Here is a 10,805-nt window from a genome sequence, read left to right as displayed (position 1 = left end):
TCAGGATGGTAAAGGCATAGGGTTCTGCGGCCTTAAGGTGTGGTTCCACCTGGCAGTTCTCTAACAGGATGAGGCCCAGGGGTGCATGGTCGGTCTAGTGTTCTAGGTAGAAGAGGAGGTTTCCTTGGAGGATGAACCATCGGCGCTGGTAGCTGAGGTTTCGGGTCCCCTTCTTTAGCAAGATGCCTTCCTGGTCTGGGGCCTGTGTTCTGTAACCATGGAAGACACTGAGCACGGACTTTCTGTGCAGTTTCATCGTGATCCAATATGGGAGGAAACCCCTAGGGAGAGAGAAGTGGCCCATCTAGTTGCCTGGGGGAAGAGTAGGGGAACTCTCATGCTGTCCTCGTCTGGCTTCAGCAGGTGCTGCCTGGGCACAGTCTTGGCTTAGGGGGATGCAGGCTCCGAGTGTCAAGAGCTACGGGTCCCAGCACAGGGGCTGATCCCCGCTACCTCCCTAACTCCCCCTTCTGCTTGGGCCACATTCCGTTACCTGGGCAGGAGTTGCTAGGCCCTATTTGCTCAGGGGGGCTTCATGCTGCAGAGAGGCACCGTTGCCCTTTTCCAGGCCTACCTGAGAGCAGGGCACAAGGGGCTTCTGGCCTGGGTACTGGCGCCAATGCCACCTCTCCAGTGATGGCTCTCCCACCTCAGAAACCAGGAACTCGCCCAAGGTATGGGCGTTGGACAAATTACTTCCCCTGGGTCCCAAAGGGAGGTGTGTTCAGAAAGTGCCCCGAGAGCCGTCCAGGGGCCCCAGGCTGGCCATCGGGAGAGCCAGGCTTCCCCTCGGAGAGGCAAGGCTGCACCTCTCAGGCTAGGAGGGCTGACCACTGGACCATAGGAATGGGAAGGCAGGATTTCTAACGAGACGGTAGGGGCGCTGAGCCCTTAGCCCTGGGGGAAGGGTGACTTGAACCCAGGACAGGAAAACGGAGCAGCAACCCACTGACCCTGCTCAGACTTTGCCCCTCCATCCTGACCCTGGGCGGCCCTTTAAGCAGATGCGCTCCAGTTTTTCTCCAGAGCCTCTACTGCTTGAATGACGGACTCGAAGCTACTTCCGGCCATTTCTCCCGCCCGGTCAGAGTCCAGGCATTCTTAGGTTCCCTCTTCTCACCATTGTCCTCCCACGCGACTGACGTCACTTCTGGCGGGAGAGAGGGTGGAGGCGTCTTCCCTCGCTTATCGCATACTTCCGCCCGCTCTTCCAGTTAGTTCCCTAAGCCGAGTGAAGCCACTTCCGGGCTTCCCGGGCGCCTTCCGCAGTCCTCTTCCGGGTGATGGCGGCCGGGTGCCCCGGATGTAGCCCTGGCGCAAGCATCGCTTCTTTTCTCCACCTCGCCTTCCGCGGATTACCAGGTGAGTGCGCGAGGGTGGGACCGCCCGAATCTCCGTGGCCCTCTAAGTTGTACACAGCCCGGGACAGTTGGGGCTCACCACACGGAATTGGGAGTTCGGAGCAGGGAGGAACGGGGTGGCGAGAGCGCCAGGTCCTGGGTCTGCCCGGGCCCGGCGAGCTCCGAGAGAGCCAGGGTAGAGAGCGGGGATCAGCCCGTGGAGCCGGTGGCGCGCAGACTGCGGGGGCTGGAGTTGGGGGCGGTCACGTGGTGAAGCCTGTCTCCTTTCAGCCAGGGTCGGGGGATCTAGAGGGTCCGCCCCTCCGTCCCCGCCCCATTTAACTCGCGGATGCTAGACCCAAGTCCTGGAGGCCTCCTGGCTGCCAGCTTCCTTTCGGCCCCTGCTTTTGTGCTCCCTCAGCTCCCAAACTGTACCTGTCACAGACCAGGAAAAATGTTTGCTGTGCTGCGTCTGTTGGCGAGTCCCCTCCTCACCCCGTTCCCTTCCTCTGCATCCTTTCCTCAGCTTGAGAAACACCTCTTTGCCCCGTCATGCCAAAGAGGAAAGTGACCTTCCAAGGCGTGGGAGATGAGGAGGATGAGGATGAAATCATTGTCCCCAAGAAGAAGGTGAGGGGGCCAGACTGCTTTGTGTGGGGGAAAGAGGAGCTAGAAGCCTGAAGAGGAAGAAAGCTGGTGGGAGGGGCGGGGCGGGCAGGCAGAGAAAAGCCTAGTTTTTTCAGGTTCTGTGAGGAATGGGTTGGGAGCGTCTTCAGTGTGGGTACTGACATATTTGGGGAAGTAGTCGAGATCCTGAAATATTTGGGGAATATTTGGGCCCAGATCCGGAAGTATTTGGGGAGGTAGCCAGTAACCTGCATTTCTCGACTTTCTGGCTCCTGCTCACAGCTGGTGGACCCTGTGGCTGGGTCAGGGGGTCCTGGGAGCCGCTTTAAAGGCAAACACTCTTTGGATAGCGATGAGGATGATGATGATGATGATGGGGGGTCCAGCAAATATGACATCTTGGCCTCAGAGGATGTAGAAGGTAAGCTGTACCCAAGAATACACTCTGCTGGAAAAACAAGTAGGGGTCTCTGGTGGTGTGGAGCGAGGGAGGCTCCGGTCTCTTTTTTCCATGCCTGGAAAAGGGCACCTGTGTCTTTGGTGCAGGTCAGGAGGCAGCCACACTCCCCAGCGAGGGAGGTGTTCGGATCACACCCTTTAACCTGCAGGAGGAGATGGAGGAAGGCCACTTTGATGCCGATGGCAACTACTTCCTGAACCGGGATGCTCAGATCCGAGACAGCTGGCTGGACAACATTGACTGGGTGCGGCCCAGGGGCTGGCGTGGCTGGAGCCTGGGAGTGGCAGATGCTGGGCCTGCTCCCGTGGCAGTTCGTGGGAAATCACTCCATCTTCCCATTACAGGTGAAGATCCGAGAGCGGCCACCTGGCCAGCGCCAGGCCTCAGACTCGGAGGAGGAGGACGGCTTGGGCCAGACCCCAATGAGTGCCCAAGCCCTCTTGGAGGGACTTTTGGAGCTCCTATTGCCTAGAGAGACAGTGGCTGGGGCACTGAGGCGTCTGGGGGCCCGAGGAGGAGGCAAAGGGAGCAAGGGGCCTGGGCGACCCAGTTCCCCTCAGCGCCTGGACCGGCTCTCCGGGTTGGCCGACCAGATGGTGGCCCGGGGCAACCTTGGTGTGTACCAGGAAACAAGGGAACGGTTGGCTATGCGTCTGAAGGGTTTGGGGTGTCAGACCCTAGGACCCCACAATCCCACACCCCCACCCTCCCTGGACATGTTCGCTGAGGAGGTGGCGGAGGAGGAACTGGAGACCCCAACCCCTACCCAGAGAGGAGGTGAGCTTGGAGGACAGAGGAGGGGGCAGTGGGTAGGAGGAAGTGAGACACTGGAGGCCAAATGGCTTTGCCTGTTATTTTAGAAGCAGAGTCGCGGGGAGATGGTCTGGTGGATGTGATGTGGGAGTATAAGTGGGAGAACACGGGGGATGCCGAGCTGTATGGGCCCTTCACCAGCGCCCAGATGCAGGTGAGCTGCTTTCTCCCTCCTTCTGCCTTGTCCCTGCTTCCCCCACTCCTGTCAGTTGTTCCCCAGCTCTGCCCTCTCCTTGCAGACCTGGGTGAGTGAAGGCTACTTCCCGGACGGTGTTTATTGCCGGAAGCTGGACCCCCCTGGTGGTCAGTTCTACAACTCCAAACGCATTGACTTTGACCTCTACACCTGAGCCTGCTGGGGGCCCAGTTTAGTGGGCCCTTCTTTCCTGGACTTTGTGGAGGAGGCACCAAGTGTCTCAGGCAGCGAGGAAATTGGAGGCCATTTTTCAGTCAATTTCCCTTTCCCAATAAAAGCCTTTAGTTGTGTACTGGGGCCTTGGCTGTGCTGATGGCCAGAAGCCAGGGACCTTCTCCACAGTCCCTTTGGACTTGTCTTGGTCCCTGAGTGCTCCCATGAAGATCCTCCTTGGAGGTGCCTGTCAGGTATCCTGTGGCCTCCCTGCCTGGACTCTGCTTGCCGTGTAAACACCCCCAACTGCGTTGCTCTGTGCTCCTCTCCCAGGTTTCTTGTTCGATTCCTCTTAGGTCTTTGGCTTTCAGGACCTCAGATTATTTATCCTTGCAGCCACCAGAGGATAGAGCCCCAGAAGTGGATCTTTTAGGCCCAGAAGGACCAGGGCATCGAGAAGACATTGGGACCCTGTTGGGGGTGAGCATGGAACCCTCTTACTCTCGCTTCACCCTCTCAAGCTCCTTAGATGCTGGGCAGAAGTGGGATGAGTGGCCCAAGACCGAGATCCCTAAGGTTCTGAGAGCCAGTGTCTTCCCTAATCTGGCTTTCTTCTATCCTTGCCGTCGTTCCCACAGCCCTTCAGTGAAGTGCAAACTCAGTGGCCAAGTGTGGGCCAAGTGTGCATTGTACTGGCACAGAGAGGGGCAGTGACTCACTGGAGGTCACAGGAATCAAAGGGCTGGCCCAGACCCAGTGGGCTTCTTTCCCAGACCTTTCTTGGCACAAAGCCTTTGCTGCCTGGCCTTGGAGGCCCTGCGGCCTACATTCTCTGGACCCCACTGTGTGCCTGGCACAGGGCTAGTGCCTTGAGGAAACTGAGGTAGCTGGGTTGGTCCCCTTCCAGGAATTCAGAGTCTGGTGGCAGGGGCATGGGAGATAGACAGATGTAATTCTATAGCCTGGGCCTGGCACCCTCCACCTCCACGCCCCACCAGCATTGCCTTACGCCTCCCTTGCCCCACGTTAGATGGTTTCTTCCGGTTTTGCACTCTGGCTGCCCCTTGGAGTCTCCTGGGGAGCTGTAATATCTCTTTGGAGATTCGGATTGAGCTGGTCTAGGTTGTGGCCCAGGCATTGGGGCATTTTGGAAGCCCCCAGGTGTTTTCAGCTTGCAGCCAGGCCGAGAGAGAGCCCCTGGGTCAGATCCCCATGGTTTAGGCACACCTAGCGGGAAGGGTGGCTCCTGGACCCCACCGTGGTTGTAGAGCTGAGCATGTGTGTGGCTTTAGTGGGGTCTGTTAGTTATGGGGGTCTGGGCACTGGAGCTGCAGGACACTTGGGATCCCAGCCAGGGCAGAAAGGGCCAGACGAGCAACTAGGAAAGACTTGGGGGCCAGGGCGGAGTGGGGTTACCTGACACTCTTGTGAGGCCCCTTCTAGTGCCTGCTCACACCGGAATTTCATTCACTCCAAGAAGCCATCAGGGGTAAGATACCTTCCTTTAAACGTCACTAAGAAAGAAGTGGCCTGCTGGTGACACAGTAAGATGCCATTGATCTAAAGATGCGTCTTGATTTCAGAAAGGTCTGGAAGTGGAAAGCAGGTTTCAGGGCTGCTGAGGTACAGGGTTCTCCTGTAGGCCCCAGGGATGGTCTCTTAGGGGTGCTGAGTGCGTGCGTGGTAAATGGATGGAGCCCAGGGGCGCCTCCTGCCAGTGTCCTCCAGGCACTCAAACCTAGCCCTTCTGAAGCCGACCTCACGTGACCTCACAGCCCCTCCTGAAGATGCCTCACTGATGACGGTGGGTGGAATAACAGCCCCCAGAGATGTCCAGGTTTGGAACCCCAGGACGTGGGAAAGTGTTACCTTGCGTGGCAAAAGGGACCCGGCGCCTGTGCTTCAGTTCAGGATTTCGTGGTGGGGAGATGACCGTGGATGGTTGAGGTGGGCCCCGAGTAATAATGGGGGCCCTTATAAGGGAAGGGGAGTCACGAGGGTCTGCGCATGAAGCAAGGAAGCTTCTGGCTGTGAAGATGGCAAGAAGGCCTGGGGCCAGGCGATGAGGTGGCCCCTGGAGGAGCTGGAAAAGGCATTGGATTCTGCCCCAGAGCCTCCGTGGAGAAACAAAGCCGCACTGACAAGACTTCAGCCCAGTGAAAACTATTTTGGACTCCTGACCTCTAGAACTGTAAGATAATAAATTGGTGTGGTTTTCAGCCTCTCAGTTTGTGGTAATTTGTTAACAGCCCCAATAGGAAACAACTACTCATGCATCCAGGGCACACCTCATGAACCACCCGATCTCACTAAGTTCTCCCTTCCTGTGACCACATTGCTATTTCAGGTCCCTGTCAGCACTTATAAATGTGGCTGCCTCTTGCTAGGGTGGCCTTTATAGCACATCTGAAACAGCACTCCTTGGCTTTTTGTTTGTTTTGTTTTTAGAGACAGGGCGTTACTGTCACCCAGTAGGGGTGACAACATCTCTCTACACTGGAGTACAGTGGTGTGATCATAGCTCAATGCAGCCTTGAACTCCTGGGTTCAAGTGATCCTCCCACCTCAGCCTCCTAACTAGCTGGGTCTACAGGAGTGCACCACTTCACCTGTAATTAAGAAACTTTTTTTTGTAGTGGCAGGGTCTTGCTATGTTGCCCAGGCTAGTCTCAAACTCCTGCACTCAACCAATCCTCCCAGATCAGCCTCCCAAAGTGCTGGGGTTACAGGTGTGGGCCACTGTGCCCAGTGTGCTTTTCTTTTTTAGTTGTGTGTGTGTATATATGCAGTTAATATGTATACAGTTTGTAAGAGATACATATAGATAGATAGATAGATAGATAGATATAAACTTTTTGTTTGAGTAAGCTTTTTTTTTTTTTTTTTTTTTGAGATGGAGTTTCGCTCTTGTTGCCGGGCTGGAGTGCAAATGGCACGATCTCAGCTCACTGCAACCTCTGCCTCCTGGGTTCAAGGGATTGTCATGCCTCAGTCTCCTGAGTAGCTGGGGCTACAGGCACCTGCCACCACGCTTCAGTACCCTTCAGTGGTTTTTTGTATATTCACAGGGTTGTGCAACCATCACCACAGTCTAATTTTAAAACCTTTTTTTCCTACCATGAAAGAAACCTGACCCATGAGTAGCCCCTTCTCGCTACTTCCCACCTTTCGTCACCCCCCAGCCTTGGCAACCACCCATCTACTTCCGGCCTCTAGATTTGCCTCTTCTGGGCATTGAAGATAAATGGAATCATATATGTGGTCTTCTGGGTCTGGCTTCTACTTGGCCCTATGCTTTCAAGTTCAGCCATGTGGATATCTTCATCTATGTTTATTTTATTTTTTTTTTTTTTGAGACGGAGTCTTGCTCTGTCACCCAGGCTGGAGTGCAGTGGCACGATCTTGGCTCACTGCAACCTCTGCTTGCTGGGTTCAAGCGATTCTGCTTCAGCCTCCCAGGTAGCTGGGATTACAGGCCTGTGCTACCACACCTAGCTAGTTTTTGTATTTTTAGTAGAGACTAGGTCTCACCATGTTGGCCAGGCTGGTCTCGAACCCCTGACCTCAGGTGATCCGCTCCCCTTGGCTTCCCAAAGTGCTGTGATTACAGGCGTGAACCACTGTGCCCAGTCCTTTTGTTTATTGTTGAATAACAGTGTATTGTGTGGATGTACGGTACATTACTACTAATTCAACTTCACCCTTTTTTAAAATTTTTCTTACTAATTCAACTTCACACTTTTTTTTTATTTTTCTAGTTTTCCCCTAATGTCCTTTTCTGCTTCAGGATCCCTTGTGACACCACATTATATTTAGTTGTCACATCTACTTAGCTTCCTCAGCCTGACAGCTTCTCAGGCTTCACCTTTGTTGACCTTGACAGTTTCAAGGAGTGCTGGTTTGTATTTTGTAGAATATTCTTTTTTTTTTTGGCGGTGGGGGGCGGGGGACGGAGTCTCTCTCTGTCACCCAGGCTGGAGTGCAATGGTGTGATCTCTGCTCACTGCAACCTCCACCTCCCCGGTTCAAGTGATTCTCCTGCCTCAGCCTCCCGAGTTACTGGGATTATAGGCGTGTGCCACCATGCCCGGCTAATTTTTGTATTTTTAGTAGAGATGGGGTTTCACCACGTTGGTCAGGCTGGTCTCAAACTCCTGACCTCAGGTGATCTACCTGCCTCGGCCTCCCAAAGTGCTGGGATTACAGGTGTGTGCCACCGCACCTGGCCTCAGAATATTCTTTTTAAAAACAACTTTATAAATTTAAAATGTATATATATATATATATATATGTTTTTTTTTTTTTTTTTCTAGAGATGAGGTCTCACTATGTTGCCCAGGCTGTTCTTGAACTCCCAGGCTCAAGCGATCCTCTCGCCTCAGCCTCTTACAGTGCTGAGATTACAGGTGTGAGCCTCCACACCCAGTTGAATATTCCTAAAATTTGGGTTTGTCTGATCCTTTTTCTCATGAATAGGTTTGGGTTATGGAGTTTAGGGAGGAAGACCACAGAGGTGAAGTTCTTTGCTTTTCACTTAAAACTTTTTTTTTGAGACCGGGTCTTGCTCTGTCGAGCCAGGTAGAGTGCAATGGTGCAATCATGGCTCAGTGCGGCCTCAAGCTTCTGGGCTCAAGTAATCCTGCCTCGGCCTCCCTAGTAGCTGGAGCAAGAGATGCATGGCGCCATTCCTGGCTAAATTTTTGCGATTTTTTTTTGTAGAGACGGGGTTTTACCATGTTGCCCAGGCTGGTCTCAAACTCCTGACCTCAGGTGATCCGCCCACCTCAGCCTCCTAAAGTGCTGGGATTACAGGCATGAGCCATGGCGCCCAGGCCTGAATGCAGCCTCTTGCCTTGGCCAGGTTATTCTTCAGAGAAGTAGCAGGAGTTGGGGAAGGAAGTCTCGGCACTCCTGGCAGAGGCCTGGGGCGTCAGACTCTGTCCTGGGCAGCTGCTGTGGCCCTGTGAGAGACAAGGCCTGCACAGGAGTCCAGCAGGGTTCAAATAAGTGAAGGCTCCGGCTCCTCATGCCGGAGGAATGAGGGCTCTTCACGTCTCTGCCACATCTGCCACCCCTTCCCATGAGGAGTGTCTAGTTACCCAGACCCTAGAGCGGCAGTGCGGCCAGCTTGATGACCTGCTGCTAGTCGTTTCACCCAGGCTCCCAGGCAGGGGGTCAGGCTGAGCTACTTGCCTTCCGTTCTGCTCCCGGCAGGAACCAAGCCGGAGACCTGGACATGCCCAGCTCCTCCTGATGCCAAGACCTGAGAGGAGTTTCTCCCAAGGATGGATTTCAAGGTAGATGTTTTGTGTGGGGCCCAAGTAACAACAGTGCTCCGTGGAGTCAGCAGCCACTCTGAACTCCTTGTGGAGCCCAGTCCCCAGCTGCCGGGCACCCTCGGGGGTATGCTCCACAGGGGAGGGTTCAGTGGCCCCTGACCACCTACACCCCCTGCGGTGGGCCACCCCTGCCATCTCCAGTTGGCCGCTGCAGGTGGCTGCAATCCTGTCCCCGCTAGGCCCCTGTTCCCCAGGAGGCTTCTCTGTCCGTTTATGTAAGATCCCAGCTTCCCAGCTGCCCATGCAGACGTGGCACGTGACCTGCCTGTAAAAGTCAGCAGCAGGCGCTGGCAGCCTCTGGTTTCCCTCTTCTTATTTATTTGTATTTATTTTTTATTTGTTTATTTATTTATTGAGACTGAGTTTCGCTCTCGTTGCCCAGGCTGGAGTGCAGTGGCGTGATCTCGGCTCACTGCAACCTCCGCCTCCCGGGTTCAAGCAATTCTCCTTCTTCAGCCTCCTGAGTAACTGGGATTACAGGCGCCCGCCACCACGCCCAGCAGATTTTTGTAGTTTTAGTAGAGTAGTTTTGTAGTTTGTAGTTTAGTAGAGTAGTTTTGTAGTTTAGTAGAGTTTTGCCATGTTGGCCAGCGTGGTCTTGAGCTCCTGACCTCAAGTGATCCACCTGCCTTGGCTTCCCAAAGTGCAGGGATTACAGGTGTGAGCCACCACGCTCTGCCATTTAGTTTTAGAGACAGCGTCTTGCTGTGTCGCCCAGGCTGGAGTGCAGTGGTGCGATCATAGCTCACTGCAGGCTGGACCTCCCGAGCTCAAGTGATCCTCCCACTTCAGCCCCTTTATTTTTATTTTTTATAGACGTGGGGTCTCACTATGTTGACCAGGCTGATCTCAAACTCCTGGCCTCAAATGATCCTCCTGCCTGGGTCTCCCAAAGTGTTGGGATTACAGGCATGAGCTGCCGTGCCCAGCCCAGTTTCTCCATTCTGATGCCATCGTACTTGCTCTTACTTTCCTGATACCCCACCCATCCCTGTTCCCTCCCCATACAGCTGCCTTGCAGCTCTTGGTGGCTTCAGACCTTATAGCTCCAGTACACTCTTTGGGACACATTTTTCTGTCTTGAACACTTCACATTCCTTTGGATACAATCTGGGCATTTGCCCTCTGGCCTCAGACATTGAGGCCTCTTACCTGGCCCAGCCTTCCCAGGCTTACACACTAAGCCCGTTCTCTGCCAGGCATGTAATCTCAGCTGAGGTGGGCAGATGGCTTGAGCCAAGGAGTTTGAGACTAGCTGGGCAATATAGCGAGACTCCATCTCTACACACACAAAAAGTGTATATATATATATTTGTATGTATACATATATACATCCTCTATTTGACAGGGGAAGAAGAGGGTGTCTGGCATTTATTAGGGACCTAAATAAGTTCAGAATATTATGTTTAATCTCCTTGACTACCTATTTAGTTACGTATCTCTCCCACTTTGCTGATGAGAAAAACGAGGCTCAGAGAGGTGACATTCAACATCACATAGCCTGAGGGTGGTAAAGCCAGGATTTTAACCCAGGTCTGTGGGACTCTAAAGTCCTGTCAAAATTTTTGGTCAAGTGTTTGCTCATATTTTTTGCCTGTTTTAAAAACTGAATTGTTTGTCTTCTGATTGACTTGTAAGAGACCTTGATCATTAGATATTCCAGATAATGAGTCCTTTGTCAGATTCTGTTTTGTGAATATTTTCTTGACCCATGACTTGTCTTTTTTTTTTTTTCCTGTCATCATTTTGAAGAACAAAAGTTTTAAATCTGGTTAAAATTTAATTTGCTGACTTTTCTTTGAGACAGAATCTTGCTCTGTCTCCCAGGCTGGGGTGCAGTGGTGCAATCTCACCTCAGTGCAACCTCCGCCTCCTGG

At 53.4% G+C, this 10,805-nt stretch overlaps 1 protein-coding gene across 2 annotated transcripts; it reads left to right on the top strand.

The window, feature by feature from the left end:
• Positions 1-727: 727 nt before the first annotated feature.
• Positions 728-5,816, top strand: CD2BP2 (CD2 cytoplasmic tail binding protein 2). Of its 2 annotated transcripts, none has more exons than XM_004057498.5 (7): positions 728-1,362; positions 1,867-1,970; positions 2,250-2,388; positions 2,514-2,671; positions 2,772-3,204; positions 3,288-3,394; positions 3,480-5,816. In XM_004057498.5, exons 2-7 carry the CDS (start codon positions 1,893-1,895, stop codon positions 3,588-3,590), a joined length of 1,026 nt encoding a protein of 341 aa, XP_004057546.1. In that variant the 5' UTR covers positions 728-1,362; positions 1,867-1,892; the 3' UTR covers positions 3,591-5,816. The 2 variants fall into 2 exon arrangements, with proteins under 2 accessions (XP_004057546.1, XP_055221886.1); XM_055365911.2 differs by having other exon boundaries at positions 1,222-1,362; positions 3,986-5,816.
• Positions 5,817-10,805: the final 4,989 nt, after the last annotated feature.

This window comes from Gorilla gorilla, chromosome 18, assembly GCF_029281585.2.
Source record: "Gorilla gorilla gorilla isolate KB3781 chromosome 18, NHGRI_mGorGor1-v2.1_pri, whole genome shotgun sequence".
Lineage (NCBI taxonomy): Eukaryota > Metazoa > Chordata > Mammalia > Primates > Hominidae > Gorilla > Gorilla gorilla.
Note: the sequence above shows the minus strand (reverse complement) of the source record. Positions and strands in the feature narration are given on the sequence as shown.

Excerpts from the sequence above, each read along its gene's own strand:
- CD2BP2 (XM_055365911.2), top strand. The coding sequence starts at position 1,893 with ATGCCAAAGAGGAAAGTGACCTTCCAAGGCGTGGGAGATGAGGAGGAT. Across the intron at positions 2,672-2,771 it reads GGCTGGACAACATTGACTGG|GTGAAGATCCGAGAGCGGCC; the intron begins GTGCGGCCCAGG and ends TTCCCATTACAG. Across the intron at positions 3,205-3,287 it reads AACCCCTACCCAGAGAGGAG|AAGCAGAGTCGCGGGGAGAT; the intron begins GTGAGCTTGGAG and ends CTGTTATTTTAG.